Source organism: Phyllobates terribilis, unplaced genomic scaffold (assembly GCF_046119375.1).
Source record: "Phyllobates terribilis strain yellow unplaced genomic scaffold, ASM4611937v1 Scaffold_9__5_contigs__length_417890890, whole genome shotgun sequence".
In the NCBI taxonomy this organism is placed as follows: domain Eukaryota; kingdom Metazoa; phylum Chordata; class Amphibia; order Anura; family Dendrobatidae; genus Phyllobates; species Phyllobates terribilis.
The window spans coordinates 371,472,320-371,495,804 of NW_027362769.1; the positions used below are offsets into that span (position 1 = coordinate 371,472,320).

A 23,485-nucleotide genomic window follows, 5' to 3' on the forward strand; every position below is an offset into this window, starting at 1 on the left:
AGGACGACCTCTCTGAGCGGTCCTAGACACTGGAGTTTCCCGGCTTCACCGGACAGGAACGGATCAGATGCTCCTTACTACCACAGTAGAAACAGCTCCCCTCGGCTCGGCGTGTTTCTTGGTGAGACTTGACCATCTTGGTCTGGTTGATCTGCATGGGTTCGGGCGAGCGTGCCCGGGGAGTTGCTGGTTGGGAGGCAGGTTTCTGGGAAACAGGAGCAAGACGAGGAAATCTTCTCTCCCGGGTAGTCTCCTTAGCTCGTTCCAGGAAACGGATGTCAATCTGGGTAGCTAGTGACATCAGGTCATCCAGGGTGGTAGGAATGTCCCGGCCGGCTAGCTCATCCTTGATCCGTCCGGAAAGACCCTCCCAGAAGATGGACACCAGGTCCTCGTTGTTCCAGGCAAGCTCAGATGGGAGGGTACGGAACTGTATGGCATACTGGCCCACGGTGAGACTCCCTTGGCGGAGACAAAGCAATGAGGAGGCAGTAGAATTCCTTCGTCCGGGCTTATCGAAGACTCTCCGGAAGGCAGTGAGGGAAGCCAGAAGATCGGACACCAGGGGATCCCCTCTCTCTCATAGAGGGTTTAGCCATGCCAATGCTTCCCCGGTGAGGTGAGACATGATGAACGCCACCTTGGCCCGGTCGGAGGGAAACTGATGTGCCAGTAGTTCAAAGTGCAGCGTGCACTAGTTCAGAAAACCCCGACATAAGGCGGGGTCACTCCCAAAACGAGGAGGCGCAGAGAGCCGGGGTCCAGAGCTGGATGCGGTGGCACTGGTAGGCAGAGGCGCCACCGGAGAGGGTGCCGCTTGGCTCGAGGCGGACACAGGTGAGACGGACAGCGTGTCCAGGCGAGAGTTGACAGACCGCAGGTAGGTCAGGATCGTTTCCTGTTGGGATCTCTTGACGAGAAACGTCCTGGTACAGGTCAGCAAGCGAAGGAGCCTGGGGGCCATCGGGTTCCATGGCCCGTGCAAACTGTTATGGATCCGGGTGGTGGAACCTCTGTGATGCGGTGCAAGGAGGGACCACAGGGGCGTAACTAGGTATCAACTCGGACTGACCAAAGTCGCACGGCGGCTCAATTGACTTCGTGAACCAGGGAAGGACCGAGCAGAGGGACCAGGTGCTACTCTGGACCAGTCCTTGTATGAGAGCAGGTGACTCCCACGGGTCAGAAGGCAGGGACTGACCGGTACAGCAGATGAACATGGCGGCAGGCTGACGGGTGATCCAGGTAGACGGACTGGCAGACACCACGGGTAACTAGCAGGAGCCTCCAGGTAGACTGGCTGGTAGGCACGGCAGGTAACTGGTACGTTCTTCGGGTAGGCAGGCAAGCCTGGCCCATAGACCGTAAGCAGACTGTCGGGCTGGACTGGTAGTCAGGTTGGCGGACTGGACTGGTAGTCAGGCTGGCGGACTGGACTGGTAATCAGGCTGGCGGACTAGACTGGTAATCAGGCTGGCGGACTAGACTGGTAATCAGGCTGGCGGACTGGACTGGTAGTCAGGAGTCAGGTTGGCGGACTGGACTGGTAGTCAGGGTGGCGGACTGGGCTGGTAGTCAGGCTGGCGGACTGGACTGGTAGTCAGGCTGGCGGACTGGACTGGTAGTCAGGCTAGCAGCGGGACCTGAGGGCTGAAGCAGAGTTAGTACACAGAGCTACAACCTCGCACAGGCACCTCCATTTTGGAGGAGGTGCCTTTTATATGAGAAGTCCTCCGGCCATTGGCCGGGGATTCCTTAGGACAGCGCGCGCGGCCCCTATAAGAGGGAGGGAGTGCGCCCTAAGCACAGTGCCCGGGAAGCTGCGTGCGCCGGCAGCAGCAGCAGGAGAGCCGGAAGAAGCCGGGCCAGGAGCGCGGCGGTAAGGGGGACGGCGTCTCTGACTGTCAGAGGGCAGAGACACCGATGTTACAGTATCATTGGTGGTGCTGTGGTGCGCATGCGCCCTCTGGACTTGCGCTCACCTGCCTCGATCCGGCGTCTGCTCTGCCCGTGCAGGCGCTGTGGCGGCTCTCTTCAGAGCAGCACGCGCCTCCTATGGGTTGACTGCCCGATGCACGGTGGGGGGGGGGGCGTGGCTTTCCAAGGGTGCATGCACCTACAGTACAGACCAAAAGTTTGGCCACACCTTCTCATTTAAAGATTTTCAGTATTTTCATGACTTTGAAAATTGTACATTCACACTGAAGGCATCAAAACTATGAATTAACACATGTGGAATTATATACTTAACAAAAAAGTATGAAACAACTGAAAATATGTCTCTGCGGTCCAGCTCACCCCAAACCATCTCGATAGGGTTCAGGTCTGGTGACTGTGGAGGCCAGGTCATCTGGCGTAGCACCCCATCACTCTCCTGCTTGGTCAAATAGCCCTTACACAGCCTGGAGGTGTGTTTGGTGTCATTGTCCTGTTGAAAAATAGATGATGGTCCAACTAAATGCAAAGCGGATGGAATAGCATGCTGCTGCAAGATGCTGTGGTAGCCATGCTGGTTCAGTATGCCTTCAATTTTGAATAAATCCCCAACAATGTCACCAGCAAAGCACCCCCACACCTCCTCCTCCATGCTTCACGGTGGGAACCAGGCATGTAGAGTCCATCTGTTCACCTTTTCTGCTTCGCACAAAGACATGGTGGTTGGAACCAAAGATCTCAAATTTGGACTCATCAGACCAAAGCACCGATTTCCACTGGTCTAATGTCCATTCCTTGTGTTCTTTAGCCCAAACAAGTCTCTTTTGCTTGTTGCCTGTCCTTAACGGTGGTTTCCTAGCAGCTATTTTACCATGAAGGCCTGCTGCACAAAGTCTCCTATTAACAGTTGTTGTAGAGATGTGTCTGCTGCTAGAACTCTGTGAGGCATTGACCTGGTCTCTAATCTGAGCTGCTGTTAACCTGCGATTTCTGAGGCTGGTGACTCGGATAAACTTATCCTCAGAAGCAGAGGTGACTCTTGGTCTTCCTTTCCTTTGTAGCGCTTGATGGTTTTTGCAACTCCACTTGGGGACACTTTCAAAGTTTGCCCAATTTTTCAGACTGACTGACCTTCATTTCTTAAAGTAATGATGGCCACTCGTTTTTCTTTACTTAGCTGCTTTTTTCTTGCCATAATACAAATTCTAACAGTCTATTCAGTAGGACTATCAGCTGTGTATCCACCTAACTTCTGCACAACACAACTGATGGTCCCAACCCCATTTATAAGGCAAGAAATCCCACTTATTAAACCTGACAGGGCACACCTGTGAAGTGAAAACCATTTCCGGTGACTACCTCTTGAAACTCATCAGGAGAATGCCAAGATGGTGCAAAGCAGTCATCAAAGCAAAAAGGTGGCTACTTTGAAGAACCTAGAATATAAGACATATTTTTAGTTGTTTCACACTTTTTTGTTAAGTATACAATTCCACATGTGTTAATTCATAGTTTTGATGCCTTCAGTGTGTAACATCCCTGGCGGCGTGCTTGCATAGTGCACCACCTCCCACTATGCAAGACCGCAATCTTACCTGTCAGTCCAGCCTACAAACCTTGCTCCAGTTCATGCTGTGTGCATGTCTCTTGACTGACTGCTTAGGGCGGCGGCCTGGTTACTTCCTGATTCTTATAGCTGCTGTGGGCGCACCCCTATTGATTCTCCAGCCTATTGCTGTGAGTCACTGCATATTTAAACCCCCTCCACCCAGAAGGAGGTGCCTGTCAACACCTTCACTCAGTTAGTCTTTGCTACTGAATTGCCAGGTCCTGTCCTGTTTCTAGTCTGTTTCCGCCACTCTGGGGGCTGCATACCCAGACCTGTAACCTGTTACTTCTAGTCTGTTTCCGCCACTCTGGGGGCTGTATACCCAGGCTCGTTCTTGTATCTCATTGCAGTAGCAGTCCCTGTCTGAACTGTATCCTAGCCTGTTACCTGTTTGTCTCTATGTCCGTACCTTCCCTTTTCCTGCAGTATCTGAACCTGCACCTAACTCCAACACGTTGTCTCTGTACTTCTGTTTGTGAGTTTTGTGTCCACTCGCTACTTCATAGGAAGTACCTTGTGTGCATCTGGTTCTGCTTGTCCCTTTATCCTATTCAGTATATCAAGGCTGCATTATACAATATATGTACTTTTTACCTTTTGTGTCTCCCCCACTTCCTCATAGACTGTAAGCTCGCGAGCAGGGCCCTCACTCCGTTCGATATGAGATATGCTTATTCTGTATTGTCTGTATAAGTCCCCCCTAAAATTTGTAAAGTGCTGCGGAATATGTTGGCGCTATAAAAATAAACTATTATTATTATTATTATTATTTCCCTTCCTCCGTATCTTCCTCCTGTGTTCTAGCCATCTTCCTGTATTTTCCAGTCTGTTCCATGTGATCAGAGCCCTGTCCTCTCTGCCTTGTGCACCGCACCTGCGGTTTCGCTCCGCTCTGTCTTGCCCACCGCTCCGGCGGTTTCTCTCTGCTCTGACTTGCCCACCGCTCCGGCAGCTCGCTCTGCTCTGCCTTACCCACCGCTCCGGCAGCTTCTCTCTGCTCTGACTTGTCCACCGTTCTGGCGGCTTCTCTCCGCTCTGCCTTGCTCACAGCACCAGCGGTTTCTCTCTGCTCTGTCTTGCCCATCGCTCCGGCGGCTTCTCTCTACTCTGCCTTGCCCACCGCTCCGGCGGCTTCTCTCTGCTGTGCCTTGCCCACTGCTCCGGCGGTTCCGCTCTGCTATGCCTTGTCCACCACACCTGCGGTTTCTCTCTGCTCTGCCTTGTCCACCGCTCCGGCGGTTCCGCTCTGCCTTGCCCACCGCACCTGCGGTTTTCGCTCCGCTCTGCTTGCTCACCGCACCAGCAGTTCCTCTCTGCTCTGCCTTGTCCTCCGCTCCGGCGGTTTCGCTTTACTCTGCTTGTCTACCGCATCTGCGGCTCTGTAACTGTCTCCCAGTCTGTACTGGACCCTATCCAGCCTGCGCTCCAACCTGCTAGTACCTCCCTGTCTGCACTCCAGCCGTGCTTGCCAGTATCTCCCTGTCTGCATACCAGCCGTGCTTGCCAGTGCCCACCTGTCTGCATACCAGCCGTACTTGCCAGTACCCACCTGTCTGCATACCAGCCGTACTTGACAATAGCCACTTGCCTGTATGCCAGTCTAACCTGCCTGTTCCTGCATTCCCCGGTGTGGGTCAACAACTGTGACCGGGGTCTGACCTGGAGTCGCACCTGGTCCCTCTGCTCGGTTCCTCCTTGGTCCACGGAGTCGACTGAGCCGCCGTGCGACCTTGGTCGGATCGGGTTGATACTTAGTTACGCCCCTCCAGGCACTCCTCGGTTCATGGTACAGTGGGATCACTAATCACGCTCACGCCAGTCAGTCCGGGCGTGAGCGTTACAGTTTGCTCAGGCCATGGTTCCCGTTGAGCCCCCACGGCCTTTCGCTCTCAGAGACATTTTGAATCCTTGTCTGGCGAATACGTGCACGAAGAAAAACATTTTTTCTCAAGCTATGGCCCAGACGATTTATGCAGCAGCCCAAATGGATCTATCAGCACTCGTTCCTGTGGATCCACCACAGTACTATGGGGATCCAAAACGTAGCCGTGCATTTGTGGAGCAATGCATGCTGCATTTCAAGTTCTATGCTCACTATTTTCCTACCGATCGGGTTAAAGTGGCATTTATGATGTCCTACTTAGTGGGTGACGCCTTGAAATGGATCACCCCCCTATGGGAAGCATGGGATCCTATCGTCTTTGAGCTGCAGGCCTTCCTGGTGGCCTTTCTAATGGTCTTCGATGACCCTAATCCTGAAGCCTCTGCTAAATAGGCTGCTCCCAATATCCCGGAGCAGCCCCGATGGGTAATGTGTGTAGGTAGCCTACCAGTCCTCCAGCCCGAAGAGACTGCTGCCCACCCAGAATCCACACAGGATGACTATGCTCCACAGAACACTTCTCTTCCCAACCTCAAGAGGCAGTCCAGACGTGCAAGGCGTAGAGATAAACCGTCACGTCAGGTTCTGTCCTCCCAAAGACCTCCTGTTCCCCAGCCTGTAGAGGCAGTTTTCCGCACAGAATCCATGAAGGATGACTATGTTCGTCAGGCAAAGCAGAAGCCAGAACTCAGTCACAAAATCGGATTGCGGTCCCGCTGCGGTGGTTTGGGACCCCCTGACGGTCTTTGTCCAGCGAAGGTTGGAGAATCCCAAGACATTAGGCCTGTAGAAGAGGCTGCCCTTGGCGTTAGTGTTTCCTCTCCACAGATGACCATGACTGTCTCCGTGGCAAGTGAAGGCCTCGGATTAACCGGAAGTTTCGGGCTTAAAGCCTTGAAGAGTCTGTGTCTGATTCCCGTCCGACAACTCCAGAAGCCGGTTTGGGCATTGTCAGCAGAAGGACGAGCCCTACTCAGAAATAGTCAAAATATGTTTGTACAAATTAAGTTCCAGATTGGAGCATTACACATGAAGAAGTTCACATTCCAGGTGCTGACTGGCTTACCCACAGGTCGTCCAGAGCTGAGAGATCTAGTGCACGCTCGTCTGGAGATCCTGCATGGTGTATCCTGGGGGACTGCTGAGGTACAAGGGGTGTCCAGTCTCCACATCTTCAGGACAGTCAGCAGTTTCTTCTTCTTCTTCTTTACCAGATCTGCTAGTCGCTGACTCGCTGTGCGCTGAAGTCTCCGAGGGAAGAGAAGCGGAGGCGATGTCCCCACACAGTCTCGACGATTGTACCAATGATCTGGCTTCAGGTACCGTCCCGCCTTACAGACATGTCATCTCTGAAACCAGTCTGAAGATGGTCCTAAAGCAAGGACCCTCCGTCTCTAATAAATCTGGTCCTACGTCCATCAAGGCGGTGTTTACCCCCGAGTCTCTGCACCCCTCCAACCAGGCGGAGGACCTCCAGTTGTCTCCTGAATCCTCCGGGGTGCTACCTGATAACAAAGGGAGAGAGACTTTCCTACACCCTGTACCTGGCACTTCGCCCACTTCATCCAGTAAGCTTGGCAAAGTGTACACCGAAGCAGTGATTACCCCCGAGTCTCTGCACCCCTCCAACCAGGCGGAGGACCTCCAGTTGTCTCCTGAATTTCCCGGGGTGCTACCTGATAAACGGAGAGAGACTTTCCTACACCCGGTACCTGGTATGCCGCCCACTTCATCCAGTAAGCTTGGCAAAGTGTACGTCAAGGCGGTGGTTACCCCCGAGTCTCTGCACCCCTCCAACCAGGCAGAGGACCTCCAGTTGTCTCCTGAATCCATCAGGGTGCTACCTGATAACAAATGGAGAGAGACTTTCATGTGTGCTGTTCCTGGTACTTCACCCACTTCATCTGTTGCTGAGGATGGCTTGATAGGAGGAAGCATCCTAGTCACCACCAAGATGATGAGATCAGTTTTGTTTCCTCTAATGGACAGAAGAGGTAATCCTTTTGAAGAGAAGGATTGGCCTCCAAATTCTCTGCAGAAGACCCTTGCAGGCTTGAAGAAGAGGGGGCGTAAAGGGGGGGGGGTACTGTAACATCCCTGGAAGTGTGCTTGCATAGTGCACCACCTCCCACTATGCAAGACCGCAATCTTACCTGTCAGTCCAGCCTACAAACCTTGCTCCAGTTCATGCTGTGTGCATGTCTCTTGACTGACTGCTTAGGGCGGCGGCCCGGTTACTTCCTGATTCTTATAGCTAATGCGTCTCCAGCCTATTGCTGTGAGTCACTGGATATTTAAACCCCCTCCACCCAGAAGGAGGTGCCTGAGCAACACCTTCACTCAGTTAGTCTTTGCTACTGAATTGCCAGGTCCTGTCCTGTTTCTAGTCTGTTTCCGCCACTCTGGGGGCTGCATACCAAGACCTGTTATCTCTGACTTCTAGTCTGTTTCCGCCACTCTGGGGGCTGTATACCCAGGCCTGTTACCTGTTACTTCTAGTCTGTTTCCGCCACTCTGGGGGCTGTATACCCAGGCTCGTTCTTGTATCTCATTGCAGTATCAGTTCCTGTCTGAACTGTATCCTAGCCTGTTACCTGTTTGTCTCTATGTCCGTACCTTCCCTTTTCCTGCAGTATCTGAACCTGCACCTAACTCCAACTCGTTGTCTCTGTACTTCTGTTTGTGAGTTTTGTGTCCACTCGCTACTTCATAGGAAGTACCTTGTGTGTATCGGGTTCTGCTTGTTCCTTTTCCCTTCCTCCGTATCTTCCTCCTGTGTTCTAGCCATCTTCCTGTATTTTCCAGTCTGTTCCATGTGATCAGAGCCCTGTCCTCTCTGCCTTGTGCACCGCACCTGCGGTTTCGCTCCGCTCTGTCTTGCCCACCGCTCCGGCGGTTTCTCTCTGCTCTGACTTGCCCACCGCTCCAGCAGCTTTCCTCTGCTCTGCCTTCCCCACCGCTCCGGCGGTTTCTCTCTGCTCTGACTTGCCCACCGCTCCGGCGGCTTCCCTCTGCTCTGTCTTACCCACCGCTCCGGCGGCTTCTCTCTGCTCTGCCTTACCCACCACTCCGGCGGCTTCTCTCTGCTCTGACTTGCCCACTGCTCCGGCGGCTTCCCTCTGCTCTGCCTTACCCACCGCTTCGGCGGCTTTTCTCTGCTCTGACTTGCCCACCGCTCCGGCGGCTTCTCTCTGCTCTGCCTTGCTCACCGCACCAGCGGTTTCTCTCTGCTCTGTCTTGCCCACCGCTCCGGCGGCTTCTCTCTACTCTGCCTTGCCCACCGCTCCGGCGGCTTCGCTCTACTCTGCCTTGCCCACCGCTCCGGCGGCTTCGCTCTACTCTGCCTTGCCCACCGCTCCGGCGGTTCCGCTCTGCTCTGCCTTGTCCACCACACCTGCGGTTTCTCTCTGCTCTGCCTTGTCCACCGCTCCGGCGGTTCCGCTCTGCCTTGCCCGCCACATCTGCGGTTTTCGCTCCACTCTGCTTGCTCACCGCACCAGCAGTTCCTCTCTGCTCTGCCTTGTTCTCCGCTCCAGCGGTTTCGCTTTACTCTGCTTGTCTACCGCATCTGCGGTCTGTACCTGTCTCCCAGTCTGTACTGGACCCTATCCAGCCTGTGCTCCAACCTGCTAGTACCTCCCTGTCTGCACTCCAGCCGAGCTTGCCAGTATCTCCCTGTCTGCATACCAGCCGTGCTTGCCAGTGCCCACCTGTCTGCATACCAGCCGTGCTTGTCAGTGCCCACCTGTCTGCATACCAGCCGTACTTGCCAGTACCCACCTGTCTGCATACCAGCTGTACTTGACAATACCCACTTGCCTGTATGCCAGTCTAACCTGCCTGTTCCTGCATTCCCCGGTGTGGGTCAACAACTGTGACCAATGTCTGACCTGGAGTCGCACCTGGTCCCTCTGCTCGGTTCCTCCTTGGTCCACGGAGTCGACTGAGCTGCCGTGCGACCTTGGTCGGATCGGGTTGATACTTAGTTACGCCCCTCCAGGCACTCCTTGGTTCATGGTACAGTGGGATCACTAATCACTCTCACGCCAGTCAGTCCTGGCGTGAGCGAAACACAGTGTGAATGTACAATTTTCAAAGTCATGAAAATACAGAAAAATCTTTAAATGAGGTGTGTCCAAACTTTTGGTCTGTACTGTATGTGATCGGTTGCTATGATTCATTAAGGTCCTGGAAGGGCAATACCACTACTTCCCTTGAGAAAGCAGCGCACAGGCAACGCGAAACACACGTTGGGAAGAGGCTAAATCACCCGTCACCGGTCTGGGGCCTGTGGGATATTACCCTAAAGGGTAAGCAGCTTAAAGCTTTGGGCTTATCATTCTGATATTGATATACTTGCTGATGGTGGCCCTGGCATTTTGCTTTTTAGTGGCACACTGTGTGCTTACACTCCTATCATTTGATCTATATATATTACCTTGGTCAACCTCCTACCACTAGCCTAATGAATTCCCTTTCCCAGTCTATACCTTGCAAAGAGCTATGTATTACCTCTGACTGGTCTTATTTAAGGGGGGTTATCTCGACACTGGCCCTTATGCACACTGTTTTTATCTATTTTGTCTGTTTGTTTCTATGTATATATTTGCATTTAATAAAGACTTTGTGATACTTTTGCACAAAAAAAATCCTATTTTTTTGGATTTACATGGGCACGCTCTTACTTATGCATGTTGAAGTGCCCTAGTTTAATATGATCTTGGGAAATTTATATATAATTCTTAAATCCATATTGTAGAGGCACAAACCAGTGTTATCACACAGAGTGCCATCACATTGTCAGCCATATATAAACTGTATTTTAGCTGAATGGGGGAATGTACGGCCATAAAAACCTGAGAAAACACAAAACATAAAACTCTAGCCCAGAATTTTCTTGTACGGTGAATGAGGACAATGTGACTCTTTTCTCTTATTTCGTGGTGACTCCTCATCAGGACGGTTACCTGTAAGAACTTCCTCTTTGTGCCGCCACTCATCTCCCTGCACATCGCTTTCTCCTTTCTCCATTATGCCTTCAGCATTAATATTCTTCAGATTTTTGCCTGGATTTCAAAACTGTGAAAAAAATAATAATAATATTAATAATAATAATGTAAAAGTCAGAGTCAGAAGGAAAACTCACGTGGAATATTCTAGATGGACACTTCTACTACGAGCTCGTGTGACACCTGAGCCGCCAACCGATGCCGACATCACCACCTCCTATATCACCAGTGCTGCCCTCAGTCACTATAGCGGAGCCTAGTGATGGAAGCAGGGGTGGCTGGAGCAGGGTCCACTAAGTGTACCCCATAACGACAAAGTTATTTCTTCACATTTCGAGTGTTATAACAGTTTTTTGTTTGAAAATGTGTTTTGGGGGTATATTATTTTTTCTTTCTTAGTGGGCTAAAAAAAAATTCTTTATTTTAAGGCATTCACTTGTGCTATAAATGTCATGTTGGAGGAATCATATATCCCTTTTTTATAATTACATGCAGCTCAGTATAGTCTAAACCAGGGGTCTCAAACTCAGCTGGGTATATGGGCCGCACACGGAAAAAAATTAATTTGGGGGGCCGCATTCTTTGCAGGACAAAGTGACATTTTTAGTGATACCATTTTTTTTCTATACACCTTTTGAACATTTTTGCTGTTTTATTTTATTTTTTATAGCTTGGGTCGTTACGGGTGTGGCGATGATAAACTTGCACTTTTTTTTTTTTACTTTAGTTGATATGTAAAGCAGCATTTTTAGTGGCCGAATATTTTTTCATGCTTTATTCTGACGTTTTTCTGGCAAAAATCTTGTAGTAATGTGCCTCACCCTGGTCTACATCTTGTAATGTCCCCCAGCTTGTCGTAATATTCCATACTGGTCCCCATCTTGTTGTAATGTCTCCCATCCTGGGCCCCATATTGTCGTAATGTCACATACCGGTCCCCATATTGTAGATATGTCCTCATCTTGTAGTAATGTCCCCATCCTGGTCCCCATCTCGTAGTAATGTGCCAATCCTGGTCCCCATCTCGTAGTAATGTGCCAATCCTGGTCCCCATCTCGTAGTAATGTGCCCATCCTGGTCCTCATCGCGTAGTAATGTGCCCATCCTGGTCCCCATCTTGTAGTAATGTGCCCATCCTGGTCCTCATCTTGTAGTAATGTGCCCATCCTGGTCCTCATCTCGCAGTAATGTGCCCATCCTGGTCCTCATCTCGTAGTAATGTGCCCATCCTGATCCTCATCTCGTAGTAATGTGCCCATCCTGGTCCCCATCTTGTAGTAATGTGCCCATCCTGGTCCCCATCTTGTAGTAATGTGCCCATCCTGGTCCCCATCTTGTAGTAATGTGCCCATCCTGGTCCTCATCTTGTAGTAATGTGCCCATCCTGGTCCTCATCTTGTAGTAATGTGCCCATCCTGGTCCTCATCTTGTAGTAATGTGCCAATCCTGGTCCCCATCTTGTAGTAATGTGCCAATCCTGGCCCCCATCTTGTAGTAATGTGCCCATCCTGGTCCCCATCTTGTAGTAATGAGCCCATCCTGGTCCCCATCTTGTAGTAATGTCCCCATCCTGGTCCCCATCTTGTAGTAATGTGCCCATCCTGGTCCCCATCTTGTAGTAATGTGCCCATCCTGGTCCCCATATTTTAGAAAGGTCCCCATCTTGTAGGAATGCCCCCATCTTGTAGGAATGTCCCCATCCTGGTCCCCATCTTGTAGGAATGTCCCCATCCTGGTCCCCATCTTGTAGGAATGTCCCAATCCTGGTCCCCATCTTGTAGTAATGTGCCAATCCTGGTCCCCATCTTGTAGTAATGTGCCCATCCTGGTCCTCATCTTGTAGTAATGTGCCCATCCTGGTCCCCATCTTGTAGTAATGTGCCCATCCTGGTCCCCATCTTGTAGGAATGTCCCCATCCTGGTCCCCATCTTGGAGGAATGTCCCCATCCTGGTCCCCACCTTGTAGTAATGTGCCCATCCTGGTCCTCATCTTGTAGTAATGTGCCCATCCTGGTCCTCATCTTGTAGTAATGTGCCCATCCTGGTCCTCATCTCGCAGTAATGTGCCCATCCTGGTCCTCATCTCGTAGTAATGTGCCCATCCTGATCCTCATCTCGTAGTAATGTGCCCATCCTGGTCCTCATCTTGTAGTAATGTGCCCATCCTGGTCCCCATCTTGTAGTAATGTGCCCATCCTGGTCCTCATCTTGTAGTAATGTGCCCATCCTGGTCCTCATCTTGTAGTAATGTGCCCATCCTGGTCCTCATCTTGTAGTAATGTGCCAATCCTGGTCCCCATCTTGTAGTAATGTGCCAATACTGGCCCCCATCTTGTAGTAATGTGCCCATCCTGGTCCCCATCTTGTAGTAATGAGCCCATCCTGGTCCCCATCTTGTAGTAATGTCCCCATCCTGGTCCCCATCTTGTAGTAATGTGCCTATCCTGGTCCCCATCTTGTAGTAATGTGCCCATCCTGGTCCCCATCTTGTAGTAATGTGCCCATCCTGGTCCCCATCTTGTAGTAATGTGACCATCCTGGTCCCCATATTGTAGAAAGGTCCCCATCTTGTAGGAATGCCCCCATCCTGGTCCCCATCTTGTAGGAATGTCCCCATCCTGGTCCCCATCTTGTAGGAATGTCCCCATCCTGGTCCCCATCTTGTAGGAATGTCCCAATCCTGGTCCCCATCTTGTAGTAATGTGCCAATCCTGGTCCCCATCTTGTAGTAATGTGTCCATCCTGGTCCTCATCTTGTAGTAATGTGCCCATCCTGGTCCCCATCTTGTAGAAATGTCCCCATCCTGGTCCCCATCTTGTAGGAATGTCCCCATCCTGGTCCCCATCTTGTAGGAATGTCCCCATCCTGGTCCCCATATTGGAGGAATGTCCCTTGTGCCGTTCTTCACATACACAAATAAAAGAAAAAAAAAAGATTCTTCTCACCTGTCCTCCATTCCCTCGGCGTCCTTTCTGCACCTGTGGCCCGCAGGCACCATAGCCCCCTTGACGATCGCGGCCCGGTCCAGGAGCCGCCGACAGCTGGGCTTTAGTTAGGTGTATTGCTGCGCAGAGACCGGCTCTCTGCACAGCAATACCAATACCAGCCGTCGGCCTATCAGAGGCCAGCAACTGACATCTGCGCATGTCAGTGACGTCATATGCCGCTGCGCTGGGACGCAGATGTCCATTATGTCCAGATGGGCCATTATTATGTATGGAGGACTATATGTTGCCCATAATACTGTATGGAGGACTATGTGGGGCCCATTATGCTGTATACTGGTTGGCCCGTGACTTTGTCCAAGTTTTTAATTATGGCCCTGTGTGTATTTGAGTTTGACATCCCTGGTCTAAACTAAAGAAATAAAACACGTTTATCTACTGATCTCCCAGCATCACTCTCCTATCGGCAGGTCCTTTGTCAAGATCATCCTTACTGGAGCTGGCGTGATGTGTGGATGTGACCTGGGTATCCACTACAAGACCACCCAGTCTATCTAATAGCATTACAATACTCTAATGTATAACTCAAGTTCATGAATAACCACCCAAAACTGCCAACACTGAGGTCTTCTGGAAGCCTTCAGTAACCCCATTACTTCTCCACATAATGGAGCTTAGCACATGGATTCAAGAAAGAACTTATTACATGGAGTCTAGTATAATGAGAACAGCCCCAATGCTTAATAAATACAAAATACAAAAGCTGCAAACAAGTTTCTTAAAATAAAAGGAAACGAACCAGAAACCTAACAGTCACTTTTTGTGTATAGTATCCATTGCCTGGGGGAAGCAGAAACCGGGACAAGTCCTCCATTCGATTCCACTTATATTTACCACTAGATGGTGGCCCGATTCTAATGCATCGGGTATTCTAGAATAGGTATGCGGCCGACCGGGCACAATTAGCAGAGCGGTGTTTAAATTTTGCGCCAAAATCGCTGATTGGTCACGTTCGGCAACCGCGACCAATCAGCAAAGCGGTGTTTAAATTTGGTGGCAATATTGATGATTGGTCGCGGGCGGCGGCCGCGACCAATCAGCGAACCATGTTAGTGAGGACTGGAGAGCGTGTTTAAATTTGGCACCAAAATCGCTGATTAGTCACGACCAATCAGCAGAGCGGTGTTTAAATTTTGCGCCAATACTGCTGATTGGCCGCCGGCGACTAATCAGCGATTTTGGTGCCAAATTTAAACACGCTCTCCATTCCTCACTAACACGGTTCGCTGATTGGTCGCGGCCGCCGCCCGCGACCAATCAGCGATTTTGGCGCAAAATTTAAACAACGCTCTGCTGATTGGTCGCGGCCGTCAGACGCGACTAATCAGCGACTTTGGGGCCAAATTTAAACCCCGCTCTGCTGATTGGTCGCGGTCGCCGGCCTCGACCAATCAGCAGAGCGTTGTTTAAATTTGGCGCCAATCTCGCTGATTGGTCGCGGATGGCGGCCGCGACGAATCAGCAGAGCGGTGTTTAAATTTGGTGTCAAAATCGCTGATTGGTCGCGGGCGGCGGCCACGACCAATCAGCGAACCGTGTTAGTGAGGAATGGAGAGCGTGTTTAAATTTGGCACCAAAATCGCTGATTAGTCGCGACCGCGACCAATCAGCAGAGCGATGCAGAGCGGTGTTTAAATTTGGCGCCAAAATCGCTGATTGTTCGCGGCTGGCGGCCGCGACCAATCAGCAGAGTGGGGTTTAAATTTTGCGCCAATACTGCTGATTGATTTTGGCCAGCGACCGCGATCAATCAGCAGAGCGTTGTTTAAATTTGGCGCCAATCTCGCTGATTGGACGCGTCTGGCGTCCGCGACCAATGAGCAGAGAGTTGTTTAAATTTGGCGCCAAGCTCGCCGATTGGTCGCGGCTGGCGTCCGCGACCAATTAGCACAGCAGTGTTTAAATGTCGCGGCAAGATCGGTGATTGGTCACGGCCGCTATTTAAATGTGGCGCCCAAATCGGTGATTGGTGGCGGGCAGCGGCCGCGACCAATCAGCAGAGCGGTGTTTAACTTTAGCGCCAAGATCACTGATTGGTCTCGTGCGGAGAGCGCGACCAATCAGCGAATCGTATTGGTGAGGAGCGGGGAGCGGAATCGTATTAGTGTGGACCGGGGAGCGCCGCTGCCTGTGCGGATACTTCCACTCCGAGAAGCCGGGAGATGAGCGACAGCTCGCAGCAGAAGTATCCCGACCCGCAGCGCCGCTCCCCGGTCCTCCCTTCACACCCTAGCCGCTGATGTCCCCACAGTATCCGCATGGTGTTACAAAGGTCCGGACATTTGTGTTAAAAATCGCTGATTGGTCGCCGGCGCTGCCCGCGACCAATCACCGGTTTGGGCGCCAAATTTAAATATCGGCCGCGACCAATCACCGATCTTGGCTCCACATTTAAACACCGCTGTGCTGATTGGTCGCGGCCGATATTTGAATTTGGCGCCCAAATCGGTGATTGGTCGCGGGCAGCGCCAGCGACCAATCAGCGATTTTTAACACAAATGTCCGGATCTTTGGAACACCATGCGGATATTGTGGGGACATCAGCGGCTAGGGTGTGAAGGGAGGACCGGGGAGCGGCGCTGCGGGTCGGGATACTTCTGCTGCGAGCAGTCGCTCATGTCCCGGCTTCTCGGAGTGGAAGTATCCGCACAGGCAGCGGCGCTCCCCGGTCCTCACTAATACGATTCCGCTCCCCGCTCCTCACCAATACAATTCGCTGATTGGTCGCGCTCTCCGCACGCGACCAATCAGTGATCTTGGCGCTAAAGTTAAACACCGCTGTGCTGATTGGTCGCCGACGCTGTGCGCGACCAATCACCGATTTGGGCGGCACATTTAAATAGCGTCCGCGACCAATCAGTACAGCGGTGTTTAAATGTGGAGCCAAGATCGGTGATTGGTCGCGGCCGATATTTAAATTTGGCGCCAAAATCGGTGATTGGTCGCGGGCAGCGCCCGCGACCAATCAGCGTTTTTTAACACAAATGTCCGGACCTTTGTAACACCATGCAGATACTGTGGGGACATCAGCGGCTAGGGTGTGAAGGGAGGGCCGGGGAGCGGCGCTGCGGGTCCGGATACTTCTGCTCCGAGCGCCCGCTCATGTCCCGGGTTCTCGCAGCGGAAGTATCCGCACAGGCAGCGCCGCTGACATCCATGCGGCTCCACATTGGTCGCATGTGGTGATTGGTCGCGGGCAGCGTCCGCCTCGCGCCGCTCATCTCCCAGCTGCATCTCCGTCCCGCAGATGGGTCCGGCGGTCGGGTTCGTTCTGCTGTTACCGGCCGGGAGATGAGCGCCTCGCGGAGCTCATCTCCCAGCTGCATCGCCGCTCAGCTCCGTCCCGCAGATGAGCCGCTAACGGCCGCCATCTTTTTTCAGAAATCCCGCGGCGCTGATTGGCTGCTGCCGGACCAATGAGCGACGCGGGATTTCCTGGACAGACAGACAGACACACAGACAGACGGGATAAGAGGATTATATATATAGATAGGGCAGGGGCGGCCTGGCAATTTTTAGCCTAGGTGGTAAGCTCAAAGCACTGGAACATGACCGGCGCGCCTCTCCTATAGACTTGGGTCTCATGTAGCACTCAGTCAGAAATTAATCGCAAATGGCGTACTTATTGTTAATAGCTGCACAATTTCAACAAAATTTTGCACTTGATTTCTAATTTTACATACTAAAACATTGCGGTTTGAGGCACCTCTCTAGCCCAAAACAAAACTACATAGACCTTTGCCGTAATAACCCTCCCTCACAGTAATATAATAACTTATTTCCCACTCCACCCGAATTATAAACCCACAACCTTTTGCAGTGATTACCCATAGTATAATAATCCCCCCCACCCAGGTTATAACATGTCCCCACCCTGCAGTAATCAGCCACCACTTCCCACGGATTACAAACACATACCCCGTTACATAATAATTCATCAACCCCCCCATAACTGTAACCTACCCCCCTGCAATATTCATTCAGCTCCCCCTCCCCTGAGATTTCACACCTCCTGCAGTATATTAGTTAAAGGGTTATTCCTAAAAAATTAAGTTATCCCCTAACTATAGGACAGAAAATAACATGCTGATTGCTGGGGTCTGACCGCTGGGGGGCTCCGATACACAGTCCTCAATAGAGTGTAGGTGTAAACATGCAGCCTACGCTACACACATTGTATTTGGCAATCCCATAGACAGCGCTCCAGTATTTCCAGAAGTCCCATGGACGATGAGTGGAGCAGATGCTGAGGAAGTGCACCTTGGCTCCATTCAGGACAAGGCTGCAGAGCGTCGCTTTCAATCCTACCCTGCAGTATATGCCTGTGTGCCCACTATGCGTTTTCCAAGCGTTTATGCTGCGGAATTTCCGCAGCATAAACGCTTGGGAAACGCTTGGTAATCCGCCCCCCATGGTCCCCAATGACAAGCCACAATGTCAATGCCCATGCTGCGGATTTTTCCGCAGCGTTTATGCTGCGCTCAAAAATCCACAGCATGTCCATTAATTTTGCGGACACGCAGCGTAAGCGCCACCATTGACTAGCATTAAAACTCATATTATCCGTCTCAGTACATTTGTACACACGGATAATATGCGTTTCTATGTGTGGATGGTACCCAAGTCTGGAGGAGAGGAGACTCTCATCCAGACCTGGGTACCATAGAAACTGTAAAAAAAAAAAGAATTTAAAATAAAAAATAAAGTTTATACTCACCTTCCGATGTCCTCCCGGTGTTTTGTCCGCTCCGTCCGGTGTCTTGCATTGCTCGCGCTGTTGTGAAGGACCTGCCATAACGCCATTGAGTCATGTGACCCATCACATGACTCAATGACGTCACCGCAGGTCCTTCACAACAGCGCGAGCCGCGCAACACACCACACGCGGCAGAGAGAACACCGGGAGGACATCGGAAGGTGAGTATAAACTTTATTTTTTACCATTCTTATTCTTCTTTTTTTTTACTAACTTGATCACACTACTATAAATCCATGTCGGTTGCATGGATTTATATAGTGTGAACAAGTTGTCAAGCACTTTTCCAAGTGATGCTAAAATCGCTTGGAAAAGCGCTTGATAACCCTCATGCAGAAAAAACGCTTGACAAATGCTTCTACCTAGCGGGAAAAAAGCATGTAAAAAAACGCATGCGTTTTTCCTGCCAGGGAGAAGCGTAAAAAATATGCAGCATTTCTGCATTGTGGGCACATAGCCTATCACTCCTTAGCCCCTTTATGTACAGACTCCATATGCAGTACATTGCTCTTCAGCCCCTTTATGTACCGACTCCATATGCAGTACATTGCTCCTCAGCCCCTGTATATACAGCCTCCATATGCAGTACATGCATCAGCCCCTGTATACAGCCTCCATATGCAGTACATGCCTCAGCCTCTGTATGCAGGCATGTACTGCGCACACCTGGCGGTCGTGTGGCCCTGAACAGTTAGGCTATGTTCACACTACCGTAGGTGTGTCTTCAGCTTTTTTATGCAAATTTTCAGCTGCATTTTACAGTACCAGCAACGTCTATGAGATTTCAGAAATCTCATGCACACACATTGGTTTTTATTTCATCAGTATTTTGTGCTTTCCATGTTTTTTGCACAATAGAGCATGTCACTTCTTTCAGCGTTTTTCACCTATTGAAAGTAATGAGTGCTGAAAAAAACGCATAGTGTGAACATAACTATCAGGTTTTGCTGCACTTTTAATGAAAAAAACAAGTACAGCAGTATGTGAAACTCATTTATTTTTGTGATTTTACCATCTTGTCTTGGTCACTGAGATGGCAGTTTGGATTAAGACAGTTTAATTAAATTAGCGATGTGTAAAATGTAAACATTGCTAGGTGTGAGATTGAACAATACTTGTGGCCCACAGAGATGTGAAATTGAACAATTTCTGAGCAACTCAATGGCAGACCATAGTGTGAAAATAAATAGTGTCTTACAAACTCAATGCACTGCCAGTGTCTTAGGGTATGTGCCCACGATGCAGAAATGAAGCAGAAAATTTCTGCAGGGTTTCTGCATGTTCTTGGCAGTAAAAACACTTGCGTATTTTACACGCGTTTTTGACTAGTTTTTACATGCGGATTTGACTTGCATTTTTCAAATGCATTGGGACCTCAAATCCGCATGCAGAAACGCACAAATAATGGACATGCTGAGGATTTTTCCGCTGCGGAAAATTCCGCAGCATGGGCACAGAACATGCAGATTTTCATTGGGGATCATGGGGCACGGACTATCAAGCGTTTTGCAAGCGTTTACGCTGCGGAAGTTCCGCAGCAAAAACGCTTGAAAAACGCATAGTGGGCACACAGCCTTAGGTAAACTATTCCTGAACAATTAACCTCTCCCCACTATTACATTTGTAATTCTGCATAATACGGTTCAACATACAGTGTCTTGTGAAAGTATTTGGCCCCCTTGAACTTTCTACCTTTTGCCGCATTTCTGGCTTCAAACATAAAGATATAAAATTCTAATTTTTGGGGGGGAAGAATCAAAAACAAGTGGGACACAATCGTGAAGTTGAACGAAATTGTGATGAACCTGTAGCCGCCATCTTGGTAATGATAAATCATATCCAGGGATGGCCACACTTCAGCAGCCCCCACCCTTGGGACCTTCTGTTAAAACGTCAACTAGATAGTTTCCCCCCATCCAGGCTCCTGTAAGATAAGAAGCCTACTTAACACTTGAATGCTAGGAGCTTCAAAGACTTCGAGAGGAAACACAGCCAGCAGGGGGGGGTGCTTCGTCTATCTGTACCTGACCATTTGTCCCATAGGACTAGTTTCTTTGTCTGTCACAAGCATGGAGGCATAAGATATAGAAACATGAATAGTACACGCATGTTGCGTGGGATGGGCCGATAAAAAAATATCACGGCGTCCCGGAGCCATTGCGCACACAAGCCTCCGCGGTAGACGTTTGTACGTGCTCTGGAAGCCAAGATATAGCGCGGAGCCATTCCTGAGGACCGTATGGTATCATAATTGATATCAAAAGGTCGGTTACGGCGGCCCGAATCCATGGGAACCCCTGGGGGTATCATGAGACCATCCCAGAAGAAGTTATTGGGTTCCATAGAATTTGGGCTTCTGATCGAAGTTAGACCTGAGGGTGGAGACTGAGCCAGCTGACCTCACCAGCAGTGGGCGGGACGGGGCAGGTAAGATAGCAGGACAGACAAGAGACAAGTCAGTTTTTGACCCAAGAGTGGTGTGCTGAACATCTGAGCACCAGCTGAGGCCACCAAGGGGAGGAGCAGTTTGACCATGCGGTGGTAGGCCTCAGCCTGTAACAAAGAACCGTGCCTGCGACCGCAGAATCCTCTCCCTGCGTCACAAGAAAATCAAGAAACCGGTAACTGATATGCTGTGGTGATTCTGTGTGTTGTATTCCATTGTTGTATAGTTTAGCCTGACCTTATACCTGTGTATATTTAGTTGTATATCGTGTATCTAGTGTATTATTATAATCAATTACCTCAAGTAATTGTGGGCCTGCCTTTTATTCTGCATAACGAACGCACGTCCGTGTGAGCTCGGCTCAAGCCAAAAACGCTACCCAGGGTTGGTTCCTGACCCGATATAGGCCCATTCACGGACTGGGCGTATATCTAAAATAGGGACTGGTGGCAGCATACCAACTGGGGATTGGGGAAGGCTGGTAGTGACGGTCGGAGGTTCAGATATATATATTCCTGGCGCGGCCAAGGAAGATATATATACCGCCCTCACTACAGAGGGCCCCGATACCCAGTAGGTTACAGGACAGTCTCCCTGGCGACCGCTTATCCTAGGTGCAGTTCCTTGACTGACCTGAGGCTAAGAGGGCGCTAGCGAGTTGTGCTGTGTAGTGACGTTACGGTTTAGTGACGTTGAAGGGATAACACACTACCGTGTTCCCTGCGCTGGTTGCAGCTTCCTGGCACTACTTTCTCTAGGTGCAGTACCTTGACTGACCTGAGAGGTAAGGGGGCGCCAGAGAGCTGCACCCACCGGCCGGCTTTCATCACATTGGTGGCAGAGCGGTGGGATTGCAGAATAATAGTGTTGTGGGACCCCTACTCCCAGGCACTAAAGACTGCCAGTGGTAACTTCCACTGCTGGAGTCTTAAGGTCAGCCCAACGTTAGACGGTCAGGCTAAAAGTATAACAAGGTGTGTGCAAACTCAGGGTTGCAGCGGTGTCGGTTACCAAGATGGCAGACGGCACCAGGAGCAAGACCCTGCAGGAGGCTAATGCTACGGTCCGTGTGGCAGGAGGGGAGGACATTGTTACTCATGGCGAGGAGGAGTCCAGCCCGGGCACCTCAGGGAGCCAGTCCCCAGTATACGGTCCCGCAGTGGGCTGCCCACCACCTACCCAGCCCAGCCTGTCCAGATCACAAGCCCTTTTACAAGCGGCTATGGCAAGTCTCCAGTCTCATGGCGATGCCGTCTACAAAACCCTCCTGGCAGCATCAGAGAAGGCAGCGGAGGAGGAGCGCGAAGCTGCGGAGCGCCGGGAGGCTGCGGAGCGTGAAGCTGCAGAGCGCCGGGAGGCTGCGGAGCGTGCAGAGCGAGCTGCGGAGCGCCAGCACCAACTGGACCTGGCCCAGCGGGGGCTTCCGCTAGAGCAACCAACCCATCAGGAGACCAAGTCGTCCAAAGTCCGAGCTGAGGACTTCCCTCTACTGGAGAAGGATGGGGACCTGGACTCCTTTCTGGTGGCATTTGAACGGACCTGTCTTCAGCACCATCTGGCCCGGGATCAGTGGGCCAGATACCTGACCCCCCGTTTGAGGGGTAAGTCCCTGGATGCCTTGGGGGACTTACCTGCCGGGGAGGTACAGAACTACGACTGCATCAAGCGGGCCCTGATCCGGCAGTACAACCTCACTCCCGAGTCGTACCGCCAGAAGTTCCGGAGCCTGCTGCGTGGCCCCAAGGACACCTGGACCGATCATATGCGGGCGCTGTTGAGAGCCGCAGAGCACTGGACCTCGGGTCTAGCGCTTACTACCCGCCAGGAGGTCCAGGAACTGTTCGTCACGGAGCAGTTTTTGTGGAACTGCCCAGAGGACCTCCGACAGTTCCTCCGTGACCGAAAACCAACAGGGGCTTCTGCTACAGCCGCCCTGGCAGACGAGTATGCCAATAACAGGGCGCCTGAGCTGAAGAAGTCTGCCAGCAGCACCTGGAGAGGGGGTAAGCCCAGTCATGCCCCTGTTTCCCCGGCCCCTAGAACACAAGGGGTGTATCCCCCTGTTGCCCTCTCCAGGCAAGGACCAGACGTAAGACGTTGTCATCTATGCAACAAACCAGGACACTTTAGGGCTGAGTGTCCCCAGCGCCAAAAGACCCCATCCCAGTCCCAGAGAGCGCCCAATGTTTTGTGTGTGGGAGGGGGTGGTGGTAGGTCCCTGGACAACATCCAACCCGTCACCATAGGCCGTTCTGCGGTCATGGGACTGCGGGACACGGGCGCTGAACGAACACTGGTACGGCCTGAGGTGGTGTCCCCCCAGGACTTGGTACCAGGAAAGACTCTTTCCGTCTCCGGGGTTGGAGGCGTGGAGCCGGCACTTCCCGTTGCCATGGTGTATTTGGACTGGGGTGCCGGAAGGGGGATGCGGGAGGTGGGAGTAACGCCAAATATTCCCGCAAATGTTTTATTAGGGACCGACTTGGGGCGTCTAGTATCGCAGTATGTACCCTCTGAACCCCCAAGTTCGGCCCCCCAAGAGTGTATTGATTTGTCTGCTGCTAATGCCAACCATGTTGTATGTAGTGTGTGTCCTGCTGAGGAGGAGGGAGTGAAACCTGAGGGTAACACCTGCACAGACACAACACCAACAGGGTTAGTGAAAGCAGGTGGGGAGTGTGGGGATGCCCGCAGAGGTGCTCAGCCGGCGTGCCGTGACCTCTTGTCCTCCGGTGAGGGAGGGGGCGGGCAGGATTCTGTAGAGGGAAGCTCAGGGATGGAGAGGGGGGCAGCTACCGGCAGTGTAGGGCTCCCAGGGGTATCCAGGCTGCTGAGTATAGG

At 51.4% G+C, this 23,485-nt stretch overlaps 1 protein-coding gene across 4 annotated transcripts in view; it reads right to left on the reverse strand.

Moving 5' to 3' along the window:
• Positions 1-23,485, reverse strand: part of LOC141162313 (uncharacterized) — a 71,633-nt gene that overhangs the window by 33,240 nt on the left and 14,908 nt on the right. For all 4 annotated transcript variants that reach the window (XM_073648293.1, XM_073648291.1, XM_073648292.1 and 1 more), the window contains exon 2: positions 10,394-10,505. In XM_073648293.1, the coding sequence (XP_073504394.1) occupies positions 10,394-10,457 (64 nt within the window). In that variant the 5' untranslated portion in view covers positions 10,458-10,505. The remainder of the gene's footprint in view (positions 1-10,393; positions 10,506-23,485) is intronic.